Source organism: Leucopleurus acutus (assembly GCF_964270905.1).
Source record: "Leucopleurus acutus genome assembly, chromosome: 14".
Taxonomy (NCBI): Eukaryota; Metazoa; Chordata; class Mammalia; order Artiodactyla; family Delphinidae; genus Leucopleurus; species Leucopleurus acutus.
The window spans coordinates 14,333,656-14,357,151 of record NC_139156.1 but is presented as its reverse complement, the minus strand read 5'-3'; the positions used below and the strand labels follow the sequence as shown (position 1 = coordinate 14,357,151).

At 48.0% G+C, this 23,496-nt stretch overlaps 1 protein-coding gene across 2 annotated transcripts in view; it reads right to left on the bottom strand.

Annotated features, from left to right (window-relative positions):
* The window catches only part of GFRA1 (GDNF family receptor alpha 1), a gene marked incomplete at both ends in the record, with an annotated part of 199,150 nt that extends 176,042 nt beyond the window's left edge, over nucleotides 1–23,108 (bottom strand). For both annotated transcript variants that reach the window (XM_082854380.1, XM_082854379.1), the window contains 3 exons: nucleotides 20,661–20,744; nucleotides 21,892–22,185; nucleotides 23,069–23,108. In XM_082854380.1, coding sequence (XP_082710506.1) covers nucleotides 20,661–20,744; nucleotides 21,892–22,185; nucleotides 23,069–23,108 — 418 coding nt within the window. The remainder of the gene's footprint in view (nucleotides 1–20,660; nucleotides 20,745–21,891; nucleotides 22,186–23,068) is intronic.
* Nucleotides 23,109–23,496: the final 388 nt, after the last annotated feature.

The following is a 23,496-nucleotide window of genomic DNA, read 5'->3' as shown; positions in this document are numbered from 1 at the left end:
CCTTTCCTGGCTTGTTCCTCACTTTATCCTCAACATACAGGACAGCCCCTTGGCCTAGAGAAGGTGCTCAGAAATTACTTGTAAAATTAACCAATTATTCAGTGATGCTTTTGTAGACTTCAGCTTTACCTCTAATAGTTCCTTTTTAAAAAGACAGGAGGCAAACTGAGGCGCCAATTATGTGTCCCATAGGCTGAATGAGACAGTTATGTGGTCCTGCACTCCTTCTAGAATGGGGCCGGGCTGGGGGTCGAGGGCGGGGGGGTGGGAACCAGAGCAGCCCCCACAGAGCTGGAGAGCAGGAGGGCCGTTGGGCTTCCCGTTTCTCTCGCTGCGAGGCTGGGGGCGAGTCCCTTACCATCTCCAGACCTGAGCTCCACCTACAACATGTCAGGTTTGCTCCAGTTGGGTGGCAAAAGGAGCAGCTGCTCCCTGCCCGGAGCCTTAAAGGGCATGGAGGGGCTGGGATGCCGACCGGGGAGGGGAGGTGGCCGACCTTGAGATGACCTCAAATCCCCGACAGGCAGGCCGCCCCTACAGTTCACATCTCACCTTCCACAGTTCAACCAAAAGCTCCCTCAGGCTCCTTCCGGTCCCAAAGTTCTAGAACTCATGGTTTCAAACTGTCCTGAATCCATCTCTCTCCCCATAGTTGAAGGAAAATCAAAAAACACCCAAAAACAACTTGGTTTTGACCTGTGCAATTCACAAAGCATCATGCCACGGGTCATCTCATGCCAGCCGGCCAGTGAGTCTATAAAGCACCCAGGGGGTGGGAGTACAACCCCAGTTCACTGCTGAGCAGACTGAGCTTGGGAGGGTAGAGGGGCATCTAAGAGAAGGGGGGGCTTTTCTCTTTGAAAAGCAAGTGAGTGAAATCCCTAGTAAGCCAGCACTTGTGCTCTGGGGCCTCTTTTTCCCAGATGGCTGTAGTTGGTCCTTCTCAAATGTGACAATGACGACAATGGGCTGAGAAAACCATGCAGGGCCCACAGTTCCTGCCACGGTGCATTCCGACGTTTAGGCGCACAGGCTGAGCGTCCAGGCCTGCTCCACCCCAGCCCAGTCTAACCAGCCCGAGATGGCTTCTCCAGTCTCCGCTCGCACTGGCCTCCTTCACACCACACGGCCTCTCCCTTGCCCTGCCTGGAATGCTCTTCCCACCCCGAGAAGCCTGACCCTCATTACAGGCTCCTATAAAGCCCCATCTGCCTCTCCTTAAGAGCACTCTTTATACCTGGAGCTTTCTATGTACATGTTTATGTCTTTCTCCCCTGCTAGACTATAAACTCCATGAGGACAGGGCTAATCTGACTGTGTTCACCATTATACCACCACGTGCCCAGCCAGGATGGCATGTGCGAGGCTGTGAGGTCTGGAAATGCTGAGGGCCTTCTGCGATCGTGAGGGAGGAGCACGGAGCTGCTGGAAGATGTCGCCCTGTGGTCCCTGGAGGGGCTCCCTCAATGCAAGGGGCAGATCCAAGAGCCAGAGGTCAAGAAGCCACGTCCTTGGTGACAGTGTTTGCCATAAACCTGCCCCACCTCTGGGTATCTTACACACTCTAAGAGCTAACCACTTATCTTTATCATCCAAGCCTGTTAGAGGTGAGTTTCCCAACATTTATAAGAGAAAGAATCCCAACAGATGGACCTCTCTAACAAAATTGTAAGCTCCCAGCCCCATTCCGTACACTTCCGTCCTGTCCCACCTAAGTGCTGGGCATCAGATAAGTACTTAATAATTTGTTTTCACCTCCCTGGCTTAGGCTGGCTGCACATTCATTCACTCATTTATTCCTTCAACACATATTTGCTAAGTGCCTACTATGTGGATTCCTAGGATGGGGGAGAGAAAAGAGGACAAGCCAGATGGGGTCCCTTGCTTTTATGCAACTTAACATTTTAGTGAGAGAAGTGGACAAACAAGCGAATCAACAACATAATTTTGGACAGTGGTAAGACCTACGCAGACAATGAAACAGGGAGATGAGATAAAGAAGGAGGGAGAAGGGAAAGATTTATCTAGGTGGTTATGGAAGACCTCCGCGTTGAAAATGACAAGGAGTCAGCCAAGCGAAGATGACACAGAAGAATATTCCAGACAACAGGGGAAGCAAGAGCAAAGGCTCTGAGACAGAACAAACTTGATGTGTTTGAGGAGCAGAAAAAAAGGCAGAGTGACTTAAGAATCTATCCATCACCCTTCCTGCGGGGAGAACGGGACAAGATGAGGGACAAGATGAAGAGGACAGGGACCCGATTATTTAAGAATTCTTCTTCCAGGGATAGTCAGGTGCCTGCAGGGACAGAGTCATCATGCCTTCAATCTCCCCATCCTTCAGGCCTGACTTACTTGGACACACTGCATATGTCAGCCGAGAGAGGAAAGAGTGTGGGACTTGGCCCCAGGACCAGTTTGCCCCCGAGCAAGCCTCTCAACCATTCTAGTCTCCAGTTCCATCACCCATCCATCCATCCATCCCAGCCAAGGGCCTGGACTTGGGGATCAGAAAAGACTCTTTCAGCTCCAATGTTCTCTAATTATTTTTCTTTGCATTGTCTTTTAAGAAAGAAACCAATCAACAGAAAACACGAACCCATCCCCAAAAGAGAACTCTCGTTGAAGAATTACATTTTCAAAACATACGTCAGGGGCTTCCCTGGTGGCGCAGTGGTTGAGAGTCCGCCTGCCGATGCAGGGGACACGGGTTTGAGCCCCGATCCGGGAAGATCCCACATGCCTCGGAGCGGCTAGGCCCGTAAGCCATGGCCACTGAGCCTGCGTGTCCGGAGCCTGTGCTCCGCAACGGGAGAGGCCACAGCGGTGAGAGGCCCGCGTACCACAAAAAAAAAAAAAAAAAAAAACATACGTCAGAAGGGCAACAAGACAAAGTCAGTAAGGCCCAAACACAAAATCTCTGTGTCTGACCCCAACAGCTGCTTTGCTCGCATCGCAGAATTCTACAGTGGTAAAATGCAGCCACGGATGCTTTCTTGCATAAGGTGCGTGGAGGCGCGCCCCTGCCCCCCACCAAAAGCAGGTACCACGGCCCCAAAGTCTCCTCGTGCCCCCACAAGGACCTCCCCCACCACCGCCATAGTTCCCTCCTGACGCACAGTGGTGGCCTTGCCTCCATTGCTGGCCCCCTGCCCGGAGCAGCAGCAGTAGATCATCGCTGGCAAAAAAAGTACAAGTCTCCCACCACACTGGCCTCCCTGTTTGTGAAGAGGGCACCTGGGGCCCTCTGCACTCTGCTAACAACGCCCTTCAGCCAGTGCTGAGAATGGGCAGTTCTTTGTCATTTAGGGCAAAGTCACCTCCTCAGAGATGCCCCCCTGACGTCCCTGTGCAGTGGGGTTTCCCTCTCCCCTCTATTTGCCGTCGTATTGGTTTATCTTCTTCAGATTACTTACTGCCATCGAAACCACTTACTTGTTTGCACTCATTATGTCTCCTCCACTGGACTGTAAGCTCCCTGAGTTCAGAGCCTCATCTGTCTTACCCATGCCGTGTCCTCAGGACCTCGCTCAGTGTCCAGCCCACAGAAGGCTGACTTGGTAGAACTTCATTGATAAACAGAAGGAAGAAGTCATCCTAAGAGCCTTGACAAAGCATCAAAGACCACAGTGCAGGTCAGAACCGTAAAGCTCCCAAGGAAACCAGCTCGTTGTAGGCCATCAACTTTCAGCCAAGACAGCACATCTGGGGTGGCTGTGAGGAGAGCCGTCAGGATATCATACACCTCCCCCACAGGGCTGTGACGGCTCAAAATGCTTAATGAATGATGCGCGGTTAGAACCAGCGGTCTGGCCCATTCACTCTGCTTTGCCGGAGAGGAACGGAAGGGTCTAGCAAAGGAATGTAACTTTAATGGGACATTCAGAGACTCAGACTCAGGTGTCTGACACGGGCAAAGAATTTCTCAAGCCCCCAGTGCTGGCCCTCTAGGAGTCTGAACACCTCAGTCCATAGAAGCTGGAAGCTGGTAGGGAGGGAAGTCTGCTGAAGCCAGCATCCCACACTTGGCACGTGGAGATTCATGAGGAGGGACAGGCGGGTTGGTGCCAGGTCCACATCAAGCAGAAAAGCAGAGTCACTGGGGTTGGGGGAGGGGTATGTGTATGAGAGGGGCACAAGGGTGAAGGTGGACTGAGAGAGAGAAGGTTCCAGAATGGGCAGGCCAGGGAGCACTGCTCTGCTGTCATTCCCTGTTACAAAAGGCAGCTCAGAGGAAAGGAAAAACAACAGTAGGTCTTTTTTTTTTTTTTTTTTACAATTACCAAATATAAAACCCTGAGTGTAAATTTTTCTATTTCAGGGTTTCTAAACAACATTTAACTTAGTGAGTGTCTTACATCTAGGGTAAATATTTGCCAGTCACTTCTGGCCCACGTCAGAGTGCTTATCTAAAAAGCTGTTTGGTTCTGCTCCTGATAGGAAAAATCTGCATTCCACCCAGCATACCCACCCGGCATGTGACCCACGAGCACTCTCCTTCCCCCAGTCTCCCAGGTGCACCCAAGACGCCAGCAGCCACTGGATCTGCGTAAGAGCACTTCCTGGAAGGTCTATCTGTGTGTGCTGCCCTTTCTCTTAATTAAGGGCAAGGGCGTGGAGGAACAAGTCCAGGACTGGCCCTACGCTTAGGGTGCTACTGCATCAGCTCCACCAGGCTGCGGCACGTTTGGGGAAATCAAGGAGCTGTGAGGCAGGACCGCAGATGACAGCAGGAGAAGCCTGCGGCTCGCACACACCACGTGGCGCAGCAGCTCGGTTTTAGGGGCCGAACCAGGCATGTCAAGGTGGCAACTACAAATGCACTAAGAGGTCTGCAGAAAGGAGCCACCAACGCTGAGAGAGGTCTAGAAGGATGAGCACAGGGCCCGCTGAGCCCACCCTCGGGGCAGTGCAATGTCTTGAGGCTGATGAGTGGGTTCTTGTTTCTTTAGTAAGAACTTCCTTCATTTTTACTTAAACACTATGTCTCATAACTCAGAACCAGTTCTCACAGTGACGCTGTAGATATCATCCGTGCTGGACAAATCAAGAAACGGAGGCTTAAAGCAGTTAAATAACTTGCCAAAGTCATGAACTGATGAAGTCGGGATGCAAACGCAGGGCTGCCTCCAAACACTTCAGCACGACTCCCCCCAGCCTATAAAAACACCTCCCTAAGGTTCTAAACAGGCCTCTTTCTGGTTCCCCAGGCTTAAGAGAGAAGGTGGGTTCAACATGAAGCATGTCTGAGTTACGGCCAGGATAACTCAAAACACTTGGGGGGCACTACCCAGCAGGCAGCTGGATGGACATAGGCTCAAAGAGGGTTCCTCAAACTCAGAGTCCAGAGACTCCAAGGGAAATACTGGTCAGAGCAAGGGACTCGGCAGGAAACCCAGAGAAGCGGCATCGGCACACAGATGGAATCAGAGACCCTGTGAGCACCTGTGCGCTAGGCGCAGTCAGTCCAGCCCAGGCAGGTACGTAACAAACTAAACCAGAGTCAAGGGCACGGAAGCATCTGGGAAAATTTCTGACCAAGTCCAGGGTATTCTTCCTAAGCCTCCCTAAAGGTGTTTCTATTCAAACACAAAACCATGCTTAGACCAGAGGTACCTGAGAGCCCCTCTTGCATTTGGTGGCTTTTGCTCTTGACCTAGCAATCAAAAAGGCTACAAGCAGAAGAGCACGCAAGGACCTAGGCCTTAGGAGCTGGACAAACCTGGCTTGAACTCGACATCTTCCAAAAACTAGCTGTGTGGCCTTAGGCATGTCACTCAACTTCTCTGAGTTTGGGTTTCCTCTTATATAAGATGTAAATAAAGCCCCAATGCCACGCTGGGCCAACACTCAGGATTAAATGAAATAATCTGTGAAGGCATCTGGTCTCCTACCGCTGGGCAGCCAGCAGGCGTTTCGCAAGTGATGTTTTCCACAATTGCTCTCTGGCAGTCATAGCCAGCTTTGACTCTGACCTCAGAGCTGGGAACTTGAGTTCCTGGGGACCATCACAGCTAAACCTTCAAGCCTGAAGAGGCTCCGCATGGACATCTCAATCCTTGCTGGCAATGCCTACTTTCCTAAGGAGGAATCTTGTCACACGCAAAAAAGGTATTTCAAAAAGCCGGATCTTCGGAAAAGATACACATGACCAACCAGCCAGCATTCAAGAAGCAGTTGCCGGGTTTCCCTGGTGGCGCAGTGGTTGAGAGTCCGCCTGCCGATGCAGGGGACACGGGTTCGTGCCCCGGTCCGGGAGGATCCCACATGCCGTGGAGCGGCTGGGCCCGTGAGCCACAGCCGCTGAGCCTGCGCGTCTGAAGCCTGTGCTCCGCCACGGGAGAGGCCACAACAGTGAGGGGTCCGCGTACCGCAAAAAAAAAAAAAAAAAAAAAAAAAAAAAGAAGCAGTTGCCACTAAATCCAAAAGGAAGTCATTTCCAGGCAATGCCCTTCTGAAAGAGGATTCTAGAGGGATCTCAAACCCAGACAAAGGGGACTGAGATGAATGGGTAGTGCTCAAGAATTCTGACCCTCACCTGACCCCATGCACAATATAGTAGCAGTAAGTTCACTTTCTCTGCCCAGTGACATAGCCCCCAACAGCTGTGGAATGTCAAAAACAAGGCTGCTTGGGTCTAAAGTTACCCCTCCTCCACCATTAGAGGAAAGAAAACACATTTCTGAGTCTCTCCTTCTTTATGTTTTGCTTATGAGGAACAAATGTCGACAAGATATAGGATACACTGCTCCGTTTGCCACCAAAATGCACAGACCATAATTTTATATGAAGCTACACCCACTTAATTGTGATGCATTAAGTATTATGTTCATTGTTTCTGAAAGTGGGTAGAAATGAATAATTTATTTCAGACAAAGGAAACTCTTGAATATGAAATGCCTCATCTTTTAAAATTACAATTTGGAAGACAAGAATGAAAAAATACCCATAGCCAGTGAACCTTATACTGCTAATAGAAAACAATGCTTCAACTGTTTCTACTTTGTTTGCAAACATTACGTTTTTTTAAACATTCTTGAGAATGATCAGGAAAAAGACACTAGGTTTTCACCATGCTAGCAGCCGCTCAACACAGGGCTAGCATATCTAATGTTAATTTTCTGTGCTGGGTTTCCTGCCGACAACGAGTGCCTTGGCTCACCTGGAGTCCGCTCCCCAAAGCCCTGCACTCCAGTCTCAGCCACCTCCTTCCAGAGCTTTCTTTTCTTTCCTGCATCCTAGTTCCCTTTGTTGCTCCTTTTCCCACTCCCTCCTTGGCACTCCCTGTGCTCTGCACCCTCTTTCTGGTTTCACCATCCCCCCAACAACTAGCACAGTGCCAGGCGCAGAGTAGGTTCTCAGAGAATGTGACTACTGTTATTTTTAGAGAAGATAATTGATGTTTTGGACTGAACTGAATTGGTGATCATCATTTCCAGTATGGCTACTGATGTCTTTTTTTTCTTTCAGAGCAGAAAAGATCTACATCCACTCAATCTGCTATTGCTGTTTCATGCTAATTAATTGGGAGAGGAGGGAGAAGGGAGTTAGGGTGCATGTAAAAGGAAGCAACTGGCAGTCATTCGCCTACCATCTCCCAAGCACTTTCCAGTGCTCTTCCTAAGTGTTACCACCAAGAACCTTATGAATTGGATACTATTATTATCCCCATTTACAGGCAGAGTCTCTATTAACCCAGGGTCCCACAGCTAGTAAGTGCTGGAATGTGGAACTCAAATCTGGGTGTGTTTAACCCCAAAACCCTACTCTTTACCGCTGCTATTCTGCATTTCATAATTTCCTAGCATCATTGGGCCCTCACCCCCTGTCCCTCTCCAGCCCCACCCCAATCTCTGGAATGAATACAGACAGTCTGCCTGGTGGCTCTTGAGGATAGAGCTGCCGAGCTCTGGGTGTGTTCTTACAGGAAATCGGCAGCAGCATCACCTCTCCCCTTTCCCACCCCAACAGTATCATTAAAACAATGTCATAAACACACCCTGGGCTCCAAGAAGGACAGAGAGGGTTTGCTTACTTCTTCGGAACTGCTCTGTGAGCTGTGGTAATTACTGGCTGCAGGCCCAAAGGCCCTCCCACCTCATCCTTCTCTCACCCGGCTTGCCCTGGGGTTAGTGGGCATCTCTTTCAATTAAGACACCTCCCTGCATTTAGAATCTTTGCGTTTTTATTCAGAGGGTCTCTTGTGAAATGTTCTGAAGCAAGTCGAGAATGCAGTGCAGAAAACTGCCAAGTGAGGGCTTCCCCGGTGGCGCAGTGGTTGAGAGTCCGCCTGCTGATGCAGGGGACGCGGGTTCGTGACCAGGTGCGGGAGGATCCCACGTGCCGCGGAGCGGCTGGGCCCGTGAGCCATGGCCGCTGAGCCTGCGCGTCCGGAGCCTGCGCTCCTCAACGGGAGAGGCCACAACACTGAGAGGCCCGCATACCGCAAAAAAAAAAAGAAAAAAGAAAACTGCCAAGTGAGACCCAGGACTAGGGAGCCAGAAGAATAAAATAGTACATAGAAAAGAAACAAGCCACACATCGAGTCCTCCCAACAGGCGGACCACAGACAGGTAGGTCAGGGCCATCTCTCCCAGCCAAGAAGACAGCTCTGGCCTGGAGATCCAAACGCGCATGCCTGACCACTGTCCCCAGATGAGAAAGCAGAAGCCCATCCTGATTCCAGGCTAGAGGGCAGCCCTGGGGTTGGGATTGGGGCTTTGCAGAAGGCAGATGGGGAGCCATTCCTCTGGGGGGTCCAAGACTGTCCACATTCCCACTGACCTCCAGGCTGCCTCCTTTCACCAGCTAGGTCACTCAGTGTCTAAGGGGCCCCACTGAACAATTTTCAATGCCACTCTTTCTCCTGTTACAAGCCAAAATGCCTCTGAGCATGAAGACTTTTCATGAGCTGGCTGCAGACCCCCCTGCTTCCCGCACTCACTCCTGCCGGCACCTCTCTGCTCTGTTGTCACCTGCTCTCCATGTGCCTCAGTCCCTTCCCAGGACCACCCTGTGAGGCCCAGGCGGCCTCACTGACTGCTGCTCCTCTGCCGACCCTGGGCCCCTAAATGGGGAGCTGTGTGCACTGGGTGCCTTGTGCATCTTTTCCCCCCAAGGAGAAGGTGTGGGAGAGAGAAGCCATCAGAAGCTGAGGCAAACAGGTACCTTCTGAGGTGAGGAGTTACTAATCCTAACAGCAGACCTATGTCTTTCTCTAGTCTGGAAGCAGACCGCTGTGTGTGCTTTTATGACACAAATCTATATAAAGTTGAGCCATATGAAATGTTTGCTATTCTACCACTATGACCTACAAAAACGGCAATTTCATATGATTCGACGTAAAACTCCCAACAATGCTGAGTTTCATTAGCCATCATCCTTCCCTGGTTCTTCTGAGACAGAGGCCAAGGCCCTGAGCGTGGCACACCTGCCTCTCTGCCCAGCTCTTCCACCACTGCTCATACCGAGGGCCCCTGCCATAGAAAGCAGCTTATTACAGCACCCTGGACACTCAGTGCCTTTGCCCATGCTGTTGCCACTGCCTAGAATGCCCTCCCCAACCACCCCTCCTTATCAAACTCCTATCTACTCCTCAAAGCCCAGTTCAGAGTCCCCTTCAGCAAGCCCTCTCTGACCCATAACTCCATCTAGTCAGTTATTCCCGTCTTAGGGCTACATCTGAGCCTTGTATGGAGTTTTATTCATTCACCTACCACTTTGCAACATAACTTATTTGTTTTATACCTAGCCCTAAAACAAAAGAGAGAATTCTTAAAAGGCAATGGCAGGGTCATATTTACCTCTGAATCACCTAAGGCCTCTCACTAGGCTCATAGTAAGTTCTCAATAAATACGTGATGAATGAATTTGGCAGAAATGCCATGCCATCACACCAAAATACTGAAAATTAAGAGAGATCAAAGAAACTGACCAATTCTTCTCTTCATTATACTTATTTTATATATAATATATAATATATATTACATATGTGTATATCATACACATACACACATACATATATAAGTCAGCACAAAGCGTCTAAGACTTCTTCATGCAGTTTGTGCTCTTGACTTTCAGGGATTATCTCTCTGGTTATATGTATGCAAACGGACACTGCAGCATGGGTTCTGGAGCCAGACTTCCTGGGTGAGAACGTGGCTCTACCCATTCTTAGGCGTGTGCCCTCAGGCCAGTTCCTTACTTGGATCTCAGTTTCCTATCTACCAAGTGGGGCTAAGAACACCTTCTACTAAACAAGGTTGACACAAGTTATTGCACGTAAAACACCTAGCTCATTGCCTCTCACCGCTGTTGTAATCACTATTTTTATTTCTTTTAAGGTCTCGTGGGGAGGGTAACCATTTTCAATTGGGAGTATGTTTAGAGTTCCGGCCTGTTCACTCCTTCTCCCATTCAAATGCTACTTGCCATTCCTAAGCAAACAAGAATACAATGGTTCCATCAAGGACTCTCCAGAATTCTCCAATCTCCTGGTATCTTCTTATAAAGAGTGTATTTGAAACGCATACTAACAGGGATCAATGAAACATTTCATAAACATGGGCTTTAAGAAACCTGCTGGCCCATTCCTACAAAGAATGCAATCAATACCTATTTTCATACATAATTAACTGTACACAAAACAATCATGTACAAAAGGCAACAGAAATAACCGTTGGCACGGTGTTTCTTAGACCATTAGGAGGGACGTAAAGGAAAGTAGTACCAGCGTGACGGAAGACAAATGAATAACATATTAGGTCACCTTAAAGTGGGACTAAACTGTGTATTCCTTTCTTTACCACTGTGTAATGCTATTTATATGACAACATGACAAAAAAAAAAAAATGGCCCTAGGCATTCTGCTCTACTTTAGAAACCTTCCATCTCACACTGAAATGAAAAAAGATACAATCCAGAAATTTCTTCTCTGGTTAATATTTCTGCAGTTCCGCAGGAATGGTTTTAATAGCGTGCATGTTCTGGATTTTGCTTGTCAATTAAGAACCGATCGGAATGCAAGGCTAAATATTAAAATAATAGATACTGGCTTATATTTCAACTTTAAAGGTTTTTTGTCAAATAGTGTTTTAAGGTGGAAGACAGAGGAAGGGAAACTGGGAATTAAGGAGGTAGAGTAGGATCTAGACAGTTCCTCCTTAATAAAGGATCAGGGTGGTACTTAAAATTTCATCACATAACAGTAGAAAGAGCACAGGCTTTGGAGATGCAGAGATAAGATTCTAAACTTAACTCTTCCACTTACTGGCTGTGTGGCACTGAGAAAATTAATCAACCTCTCTGATCTCAGGTTTCCCTCTCAAAAATCAGAGATCATTATACCTATCTTTTAGCATGGTTGGGGACCAAAAGGAAATAATGGCCTTGAACAGGCAGCCCAGCCCGTGCAGGGCACTCAGGGGCTCCCCAGGGAACTCCTCTCCCCACACTTACTTCCTCTTTAAAGAGACTGCAGGTCTGGAGATAACACAGCTCTAGGACTACGGGCAGAGTCCCAGAGGCAACTGTGGTTTGACCAAAAATAGGCCATTTGACCAAATGATTAAAAGTCTGTCATATGCTAATGCTTGGACAGGGCGGACCGAGGGCCAATTTAGTAGGAGTAAATTGCAATTGATTTTCGAAGAAATTGCTTGTTCTCTTGCCTTTCCTCAGCTGTGTCACACTCTCTCACCCGTAGCTGCCTTTGTCACAGCCAGAACCAACTGAAACACGTGTCAAGGAAGATCTTTTCGAGGCAAAATGTTTAATAATACAGACGTCCACACTCACACACACTATAAATATACACACACAGGAACAGGCAGATATATACATATATATCTGTGCATGTGTATATACATGTTTATATAGATGTTCTAGAGGGCTCAAATTTAGAAACAATTCTGTACCATGACCGTACCCTTCTGTGTGTTTTACAAATCCCTCTGTGGGTAGAGAGCTATCCTGAGTCATTTTTATTTTTACAACAGCCTGCTATTTGAAGAAAGATCAGAAAAGAGCATACCCCTAAAATCTCCTCTCCATGCTTTCCGCAGCCCGATCTGTGCAAATCCCTGGCTATGAAAAGAAAATGGTTAAAAGATCAAAGAAGATAAAAAATCATAAGAATAAAGGTTAACAGTGGCTGCTTTCACCCCTAATTTCTGATATGGTGATAGACCCTCTTAGAACATTAATTAGAATGGGAAGAGAGATGAAAGAAATGCCCAGGGGACATAATAAATTAGCCCCTTATGCAAATTACTCATTCGATCTCATCACTGACCCAGCTAGTTGGGTCTCTAAATTACGGGAAGCGGTTAGCTTCTTTAACAAAAAATTCCAGACAAAAGATTAATTTTTTTTTTTAATCTGAAGGCTGAGAGGGTGTAAAGCGACAAATAATTTCTCAGTTTTCCTTGCAGACAATTCTGAAGGGGGTCAAAGATATGAATATCAACATTCTGGCCACTGGCTCCTGTTACCAAACAGAGACCTATTAAATAACCCTTGTTCTGAAACAATTCCGAAACAATGGACAGCCACCTGCTTAACTAAAGTCGAAGGCTGTGCTTCTCACCCTAACTGTGTGAACAAAGTCTGGTATCCTAAAAGGGGCCGAGGGGCAGGTGAAGGACAATTTTAAAGGAGGTAGGGAAATGCCAGGAGATGGAGAGTTTCAAATATCCATTTAAAAACAAACACATACCTAATTTTACTTGTCATCACTGTCCTAGACAATTTATGTATTACTGTCCTAGAAATTTATGGAACTCTCAGTTTTCTTATCAGTAAAATAAGGGGATTGGACTGGAATGACCTCCAAAAGTCCTACGGCACCTACAATCCAGGGATTTTATTTACCCCTTTGTTTTCACACAGTACTTCTGATAATTTAATTTGTTTAAATATAATCTTATGACATGCATTTTGTCTTCTGAACTCACTCCTGGCTTCCTTTCCTCTCTCCTACTATCATTTTCCCCTTTTCCTTATTTTCTCCTCTTATTTCTTATTTTATCTTCTTCCATGTATTCAAATGAGATGCTTTAAATACATTCTGGTTCAAAGTAAGGTACATATTGAATAAATCATACTTTATAAATGTTATTAATATGAAAAATATATATGGCAAGATGATGAGTTTCTCTAGCATGAAGAAAAGGCTAGAAAGAAAAACTGTAAGTAGCAGAATAATACAAGATTCACTATGCAGGCCCTTAGAGAAAGAAGGAAAATGTGTTACAGGTCATCCTCATCCACTGCCCTCATTTTACAAGAGGAGATGTGTCTAAGGAAGGGCAGACACTTGCCCAAGGTCACCAGCTAGTTAGAGGTAAAGCTGGAAGCAGAACACAATCTCCTGACTCCTGGACCAGTGCTCTTTGGACCAAACAATCCCAGTAACTTCTAGAGAATTCGCCACTGTATCCCAAAGAACAAAAATGGACATCCTTTGGAAAGAATGAGCTCTGACAGCAGAAAAATTAAGAGATGGCAGAAAGAAATACTTCAGAGGACTAAAGAAAAGGAATGAAGACAGACATATTGGCTATAAATAATTTTGCACCTTGTAACAATCTTCAGTTCATGCAATTACCTGTCACTCACTGATGTTTTATCTCCCCTCTTCTGGTAACGGGACCTACAGTAACTCTATGCAAAACATTCCACTGTCTCTAAGTTCGCAGCCTGCACTGGAACATTCCGGCCTTTGCCAGAAGTATCTAGACAGTGGAATGACCTGACGCTTTACTCAAGAAACTTCTTGAGGTTGACAGTTAATCTAAATAATAAAATTTGCCTTTAGGAAGTGGCCAGTGACACAAGAAGACACAGATTCCTCAGGTCATAAGGCAGGTAATAAGAAAGCATGTGTAGACTACAACTCCATTTTTGTAAAAAAGGAAAAAAAAAAGATAAATATATACACACACACACACACACACACACACATATATATAGAAAAAAATTCTGAAAAGGCTTGTATCAGATGTTTACAGTGGTTATCTTTGAGAGCAGAGACTACGAGTGGTTTAAATTTGCTTTCCTTTTCTATCTGTTTGTAATTTCTTATTGTTGTACAATAAAAATGGGTCGCTGAGGGGCTGGAGAGCGAGAGGATAAAAGCCAAAAGTAGTGGTGTGTGAAAGTGAAATGTAAGTGTACTTAGCAGAGCCTGTGGAGACGGAAGCCTCTCCCAGCTTTAAGGCATGCCCTTCTCAGGGAGCAGTAATTCTCCCTGCTATGAGGGGCGTTGCAAAGAAGATTTATGGGGAGAGGTTAGAAGAATGGGAATCAGTCAAGCTGAGAAGGGTAGGCTGATCACAAGAATCCTTAAGCACAGGAAGGGCTCCCACCCCGGGTGATAGCCAGCTGCAGCGGACTCACCTCCGACCAAAGAGCTTAAGGAAGGATAGGGCCCCAGAGGAACAGGGGGATTCAGAGCAGGAAAAAGGAAGACCTTCCCCAAAGGGGATTTAAGACTCAAACTGGGTTGTTAAGAGATCGGGCTTCCTCCAGGGCCCTTTATATATTGGATGGATTTCTTATTTCTTGTCCAAGCTAGTTTATGAGCAGCCTTCCTGAGAGCTTGGGGTTGCTATCCTTTTCAAGACATAGGATCCTTGTTCCCTGACCCGGTAATACGGTCTGCGGAAAAAGAGTCCCACTCTTGGAGTCAGGAGTGAGCCAACAGCTAACACGGCCTTGGTAGAGCATTAAAAATGACTGAGATTTGGGTTTCCCTGGTGGCGCAGTGGTTGAGAGTCCGCCTGCTGATGCAGGGGACACGGGTTCATGCCCCGGTCCGGGAGGATCCCACATGCCGCGGAGCGGCTGGGCCCGTGAGCCATGGCCACTGAGCCTGCGCGTCCGGAGCCTGTGCTCCGCAACGCGAGAGGCCACAGCAGTGAGAGGCCCGCGTACCGCAAAAAAAAAAAAAAAATACTGAGATTTATTGAGAACCAATTATAGTTCAGGCACTAAGCAAAGCATTTTACATATAGCCTTTGTAATTCCCAAGAACCTGTAAGCGAGGCATTATCATCATCTCAACTTACATCCAAGAAGTCTGAGGTACAATGAGATCAAATGACCTGCCCGAGACAAAGTAAGCGGCAGAGCTGGGGACGCACCCAGGTGAGTAGAATTCCAGAGCACATGTTCTTTCACCATCGCGTACAAAGATGAAGAGGCGTGAAGCTGCCCAGAGCACTGGTGGGACAGCAGCCGGTCAACCTGGGTTGTTCAGACATGGGGTCGCTGGGGTGAGATAGAAGGTCGATTAATAGAAGAATCTATGAAGGGAGGGAGACTGAAACCAGATCATTCCTGGAAGTCACCAAGGTGTTAAGGTAATATCTGGCAATGGGTGGCCAGGTTGGACTGGGAGAGACTAGACACAAGGGTGGGGCCAGTAAGAAGGCCAATGCGAAGTTCAAGTAAAAGATAAGGTGGGTAGATTAAGGGAATGGAGAGAGCAGAGCAATCAAAAAGACAGCAGGCAATTTCAGCAGGACTTAGCGATGGGCCCGTGGAAGGAGGGAGGAGGGTAGAGGAGATGCTGGAGATGATTCCAAAGCTTATGAGTTAGGCAGATGATGCCATTACATAAGACAGGAGACTCAGGAAGAGAAGGATGTAAGGAGAAAAGGGGAGGGATGATGAGCTCCTTTTTGGATGTGCTGACTTGGAAGTAACTGAGATACATCCAGATGGAATCATCCAGGATTCAGCTGGAAATGCTGGTTTAGAGCTCAGGAGAGGACGGCGTAGGAGGGGAGGCTCTGAGTCATCGTTGTACATGGTAGCTGAGGTCCCAGAGATGGATGAGGTTTGTCCAGAGAGTATGCAGAAGAGAAAGAGGCCGACACTGATCTCCCCAAAGGCAGTGCCAAGTAAAGGTTCTGGAGGTGACCCTCAAGCAGTGTGGCCCTGGCCAAATTGCTTCCCCTCTTTGAACTTCAGTTCTGTGAAAGCAGAGGATTAGACGATCTCTACGTCCTTTCTCTGATATTCAACCACTCATGGTTAATGAGACGCCTGCTCAGAACCAGGAAAGATGCTCGGTGCTGAGCGAACACCCGCCATTACAAGCAAATCCCCGACTTCCCAGTGGGAAAGACAGACACATAAATAAGTCCTCTCGATAGTCTGTGATTAACAGCTATCATAAAGGCAAGAGTGAATTGCAGCATGAGAGAGTCCTGAGTGGAAGTGCCTGTCTGGGGGAATTCCAGCATGGCCCTCAGAGATGAAACCTGATCTTGGTCTTGAAGAACTAATAGAAACCTCCCCAACAAAGGCAAAGCCAAGTGTCAAGGCATGGGAAAGTGAACGCACATGAAATATCTGGGAATGGATTGCTCAGTGAGCTTGACCGGAGAGGTGATGTGGCTTAGAGAGGAAGGGCAGGGCCAAGCTAGCCTACAAAGGAATTTACCATAGAACTCCTGTAAGTTCTCAAATATAGTGACAACATGATTAGAGAGCTGAGTGGAAAGGAGAGGGCCACCATATACCCCTAGCAGCTGGTATTTACCAGCCCTTCTCTCTTATCATGATTTGACAAGGCAGCAGATGATCTTATAAGGCTCTCCTTCAACATACAAACATTTTAAGAAAGTTTTTGTTTAATAGTTACACATATATGATGGTACATTAAAACAGAAATGCTAAACATGGCTCATTATTGATAGCATCATTCAAAAAGGGGACAGACTCAAAAGAGAGTTTAGGGGCATCTGATTCCGGGCAAAGCCATTTCCAATTACTTGGGGACCAATCTCAAGATCCTAAGGCTTCCTGGGAAGGTCTAAGCCACTCCTGGGACTTGGCAGGGAAATGGTGGCAAAGCCAGAGACCTAGAACTTTGTCGCTCACTAAATCAGATTTAGGATGTTCAAATCCCAGCATCAGGACCAATAAAGATGTTAAAAAAAAAAAAAAATCCCAGCATCACTCTTTCCCCATGATCTCTCCACTTGACTCTTGTTTACAATACCATCAACTTTGATTACATTTGAGGAAGGTCTGGCATTTCTTGATTCTTCTCTACAAAATCTAACCTCCCAATCAATACTTTTAAACACTGGAGCCCTTTTTTTAATCTCTCGCTGCCACAGAGGGCCTTACATCCTCCCTCTGATCCTCCATCTTCAGGCTTTTCTCTGCACCCATTGCACTTTCCAAATTTCTCCTTCTTTGCTCTCGCCCTCCAGAGAGTCCAAAAACATTGCAGACAGGCTCATCTTCCTTTCAAATCACTATTTCTTGCTGCTTCTTGAACGTTTGTGAAGAAGAAAAGGTGAGGCAGAATGGAGGTTAAAGAGCAGAGTTGTGGCTGAGAGACACAGATGTGAAACACCACCTGATAGGTCCATCCTCTGAGCCTCTGAGTGCCCACAGAGCTCTGCCCTCTTGGCTCCCAAGACACTTTCCTTGTTCTCTCCTCTCCTCCAACGTCCTCATGCACTGGCTCACTTTTTCCGTTGTGTCCTCTAGCCCACTGCCTGGTGAGGCCCCTAAAAACCGCACCAGCATCGGCGCACAGAAAAGGCACTTCCTAGAGCCCTTCAAAGCGCCGTAGAGGCCAACGCTTCTGCTTCCGCTATTGCGTTTCCAGGAGAGTAATCCCTCCAACCTCCCACTGCAGTTCTCACCAGACGAGGCTGCTTTATTTCCCTTCTGTAGCTCAGGCCTCAGATGACAGTTTTTAGATTCTACCTTATTCTTGTTCCCTTCCTTGTTCCTGCCATGGATAATACCTCCATATGGCCTTTTAACTGGTGATCAAGTAAACAATGGCAAAGGTGGCTGTGGGTTTGAAGAGTCCAAAAAAATGGAAACTCAAGAACGTCAAACATGTCTTGTTCGGTGAGAGGATTCAGCTCACACTTAGTGTATGTGGATAAACATCCTCTTCCCCTTGGGCAGAGAAATCCAAATATGGAAACTCTGATTACTACCCTATCTGTAAAAGGCAAAGGCCCTGTTGTCCTGGTTACCTCAGAGACTCTCAAGACAGAGAGATTCTCATCAACCGCCACACTCATCTCCCTGAACCTCTGTCCCTCTCCGTCCTACAAATGCCAAACGGGATAATATGCATCACTCAGTGACTTAAAACCTCTCAAGGCTCCATTTGGCTTTCCTATACCCACTTAAGGAACACAGTCACTGTCAGAGGTCAAAGCTCATTACAGCTGGAACCTAAATCCAACGCCCTTGAGATATGAAATGTAGCTCTAGACAAGACCTTCCTGGCTCTGAGTAATTCATTATGGCTTCTGAGACCTCGGTAGGCTGGGTCTCACAAACCGAGAATCATATTTGCTATGAAAAGACACCGGTTAGAGAGAGGGATCCAAACAAATGAATGAGGGGGACTCGGTCCGTGCGGAAGAATTTCTGACATTCGTCAAAGAAATCCAGACAAGTCAGTGGTATCCGAGAATGACCAAGTCACTTTCAGTGGAGAATGAATGCAAGGATTGAAAAGAGCAAATGTAGGAGCACAGAGGAGGGATTCTGAAGGTGTCCTCAATCTTCCCTCAGAATCATGGGCTGTTAGGACTGGAGATTTTTACTCCAATGACCTCATTATACCAAGAAAAGAGAGACCCAGAGAGGGGGAAATGAGTCTATTGCAGCCCTATAGCTCATAACAGTTTTGAAATTAAAACCCAAATGAACCTTCCTCCTTACCTACTTCCTCATTCTCACTGTCCCTGGGGAGGTTCGTATCCTTCCAGGCATCAGTACAAAGACTGAGGAGTAATGCTTCCGTGGAGCAGGCAGCCAGCAAGAGGCACTGCCCCTCACGGTGCCAGGAAAGCCAGGTTGGTTTCTGGCACCCCATCCTAGTTCCTACTGACCTGCTCCCATGAGAGCTCAGAGGGTCATACACTCTTGTCTGTGCATCCCTGCTTCACTGCCTTCAGCCACTGTCCTGGCTGGGCCAAAGGGACAGACAGCATTAATAGGGATTTGCGGAGGAAGTTATCAGCATTATTCAGGATAATATATGAACACCTCTGATACTAAACTTGTCCCCTTATATTTTATCTTGAAAGAGACCACACACACACACACACACACACACACACACACACACACACACGCACACTTTTCCTCTGAACCAAAAGCATAATACAGAGGAGTGCTTCTCAAGCTTCATGTGCATACGAAGCACCCAGCCCAGGGATCTTCTTAAAATGCGAATCCTCATTCAGTAGCTCTGGGATGGAACCTGAGATTCCACACTTCTAACAAACTCCCAGGTGATGTCCGAGCTGCTGGTCTGAGAACCACATTCTGAGTAGCAAGGGGCAGATGTTACAAAATCTTGCAGACAAATATAGGTTTAAATTCTCGTTCCACCAATTAGGAGCTCTGTGATCTTGGGCTGGCTTCCTAAGTTCACCCTGCCTCAATCATCTCATCTCTAAAATGGAAATAACAATATCTAAGATGCACTTGATGATGACTACATAAGTTAATGATGAAGAGATCTTAAACAGTACCTGGAACATAATAAGAGCTTAATAAATGTCAATTGCCGCCTGCCTCTAAGATTCACGAGGGCAGATATGACATCTGTCTGGCTCATTGCCAAAATCCCAAAGGTGAGAATGTATGTAGAATGGATGTCCGTGAATGAATGAATATGTGTATAATACACCCACACATAATTTCAGTATTTACATACTTCCTTGGTTCTATGTCTTTCTGCAGGAAAACATAAAACATTTAGAACACCAGAACACTCTCACCAGTACCAAACCACCATATCTCATAGAAACAAATTCAACGTGAACCACCATGGTTAATCAAGAAACATACAATTTGTGATGGCTATATATACTTGAGAAAAAGTCTTAACTGTAAACAAAAAAAGTCAACATCAGTCTGGAATCTCTATGTCATTAAGGGAAATCACTGCCTTACTCATTATTTATGGGGTTGTCTGAATGCAGATGTTATGAAAAACTTAATTCGAAAACTAAGGTCACTTCCAAACCACATGTAGATTTGCAAAGAGAGACAAAACAGACTATGGGAACTGAGACCACTTTTGAAAGGTCAGTAATACATTCTCCTGTATATGTACACATTTGCTCAGGAAAAATTAGAAACAAAACAAAAAACTGCTAACAAATGGTTGAGCTTAATGTTTTAAATCAAAGGCAGACAAGTGAGTCCAACCAAAATTCTTCAACAATCTAAGATTATCTTCAGGCGTCTCATAAAGTAAAGTGGCATCATTTAAACACGTCCCATTTCCAGGGAGGCACTGTGTACAGTATGCAGCAAGAAGGGAATACGATTGCCACCTACAGACAGAAGTGGCACTCCCTTTGCAAGAGTTGGCTAATCATATTTTAACGTGGAAAAAAAAAATTCAACAAAGTCACCTCCTTCCAACCTCTCTCAAACCACCACACAACATTACTTCATTTAGAATTACTTTCAAGTCATACAATCATCTCTAGGCATTCTGCCTCTTCATTATCATCATCCTATTTCTAATTTCCCAGAAACACTGTGCCATTCAACTATCTACTTATACACTACTTGAGAGCCAAAGAGAATGTAAGCCAATAGATTTCAAGCAGGCGAAGGCATCAGAGTGGAAGTATAAATCTGCTTACCTGGTATGAATGGGACTACCCGGAATATATCAGACAATCTGCTGTTAACTGGTTCATACGGGGAATCTTCAAGCAGATCATTTCCTAAAAACAACAGAAATATTGGACTCAGATCTGGAAAACAGACATATTTCAGTCAGTTTTCGTTACTGAATCTGAATTCTAATTATGTTATGATTGTGTAACAAAAAGATGCTGAAACTTTCAAAGATTTCAAATGCATCTATTTGGCTCTGGTTATTTCTCTTCATTCCCTCTGCCTCTGTTGTCCTGGCTCTCCCCATAGTGCCATGAAAACATTGGAGAGCAACCCAGCCTGATCTTGCCAGAAAACTCTCCCACTCTTTGCAAAGGAATGAAATCAGAGAGGAAGGAACCAGTGACGTCACAAGCCCAGCTTGCCTCCAGGAGCCAATAGAAGAACAAAGCTGGCCCTTTTTCTTACTCCCAAAAAATGCCATGCAGTCAGAAAGCAGGTACCCTGGCTATTAAACACTAAGTCTTTGAAACAGGTTTTCATTAGTAGGTTCTGGAGGAAGTGGCAGCTGAGAGGTCAAATCTGTATATTACAAATTTTGAGCCTCAGACTCAGTGGAGAATGAATGCACTGAATGTTTGAGTTAGATTTACAAACGTGACCCACCTCTGGCACACAAGGACCAAAAAACTACCCCTGTAATGGATGGCTATGACAAGTAGACCTTGCCCTCTCTGAGCCACTTCTGCACTAACCAAGGCTGAACTACACCAGCTGGTTTAAGACTCAGCTAATCTAAGATGACAAAATTTTTTTTCCCCACATCTGCCTTTGATTAGGTTTGAGGGGGGTAAAGATAGAATAGATTCCACTGGACCTTTCATTCTCAATTCTTTATCTTATGTCAGTATAGATAGAAAGATAGAAGAGAGGGGGGACATCCAGGCAAGATGCAGGGCAAGCCTTTGGATTATCCTGGGAAGCCAGGCCTTTAACGGATTCCTACTCCGATGTTCCGACCAAGTTTCAAAGAGGTCAGCGGGGTCCCTGGGATGTCCCTTCATCCCCTCACGGGTTTTCCAACAACCAGACCGGCAGCAAACACCAGCTGCCCACGTCCCTGGGGGCCAATGAAAGGTCCTCATTCTGCAGCTGGGGAGAAGTGAGTGGAGGATGAGGTCAGCCGGACCCCGGGCCTAGGGACCCGCCTGCCTTCAGGGGCTGGGGGAGGGGGAAAAGAAGACGGTCGCGTACCCTGCAGGCTCTGGTACATGCTCCAGTAGATGCGCAGACAGTTCTTCTCCTTCTTCATACCCCGCTTGCAGCGGCAGTTATAAAGCGACTTCTGTTTGAGGGCCTCCATGGCGCTGCGGCACTCGTCCTTGGCCTCCAGGCCCGATGTCAAGCTGAAGTTGGTCTCCTTGCCCGCCACGCACTGCCTGAGCGTGCGGTACTTGGTGCTGCAGCTCTGCTCTTTCAAGCACTGATCGCTGGCTTTCACGCAGTCCAGGCGGTCCCCGCCGCTGACCTCGGCCGACAGGAGCACGTCTTGTGGGGGGGAGGGGAGGGAGTGTGAGTGCGGCTGGGCTGGGGCGCGGTGCGCCAGCCGTGGGGGAGGACGCGCGCAGGAGCAGCCTTCTGCGGCTCCCGGCTCCCGGAGCGCGTCCGCCCCCCTACGCCTGGGGGGTCCATCTTCCCGCCCGGGCACCTCCTGCCGCTGTCTCCCCCTACCCAACCCCCGGGGCGCCCCGAGGCTTTGCGGGCTTTGTGCGGTTTGCCCGCGAGCCAACGCTGCCCACCGCGCGTGCAGGCCCTGCGGCCCGGGACCGACCAGCCTCAGCGGCTGCTCGGCCTCCAGGGCCGTCCTCCCGCAGTTCCCGGCTCCAGCCACTCTCTCGGCCCGGCCCGACTGAAGCCCGGGGGCTTTCGCCAGGGGAGAACGGCGGCGGGCTGGGCGTTGCACGCGGAGAGGGTGAGCCCTGATACCCGGCCCGCCCGGCGGGGAGCACCGAGATGCTATTCCGGGAAAAGTTTTCCCTTCCAAGTTTGCTCTCCTGGCCCGGTGCTCGCCCACACCCCACCTGCCCCCCCGCGCCTCCGCAAGCTCCCCGGGACTTGCAAGGGGCGTCGGGCTTGGGGCTGGAGGGCTCGGACGCTTTAATTTCCCGCCAGGCTAGGTCATTAAAAACGTAGGAAACAAAAACCAAGGAAGAAAAGCTGCGGGCAAGTGCCGCGCCGCCCCTGCCCCACCCCCCAGCCCGGGGTGCTGAGGATTCAGGATCCCCTTCCCCAAAACGAAACTTCGCGGTCCCACACCCACCGCGCCCGCGCCGCAATTTTTTTTTGGGGGGGAGGGGGTACTGGGGGGCTGCCTCTAGTACTCTCCAGGAAGACTCAGCGGATAAGAAAGCTAGCGGCGGCCTCGACTTACCCAGAAGCGGCAGTACGAAGTACAGGGTCGCCAAGAACATGGTGCCGGCGCGCAGCTGGTCCCCGCCCCCCCGAAAATCCAGAGCTGCCGCTGGGTCTCGCCGAGGGAGCTCAGCACGCAGCGATTCCCGGACGGCCGCGCTGCTCTGGCCGCCCAAAGTTCAGCTCCATCCAATGCGAGAGGAAACTCCCCGGTCCGTCCGCCGCTACCGCCGCCGGCGACTCAGCTCCGAGCGGGCTGCTGGCTAGAGGGCGGGAGGCGGTTCCGCTTTTAGAGGTTCAGGTCCGACCCAACCTGGAAGGGAGAGCGCGCTTTGAAACGAGAGCGGAGAGTGCTGGAGCCTCCCCGCCCCTCTGCCCTCCCCTGCTCCCGCCTAGGGGGACTTTTTAGCGCCCGGGTGAGGGCCCACCCCCTGCCCGGGGTGGGGG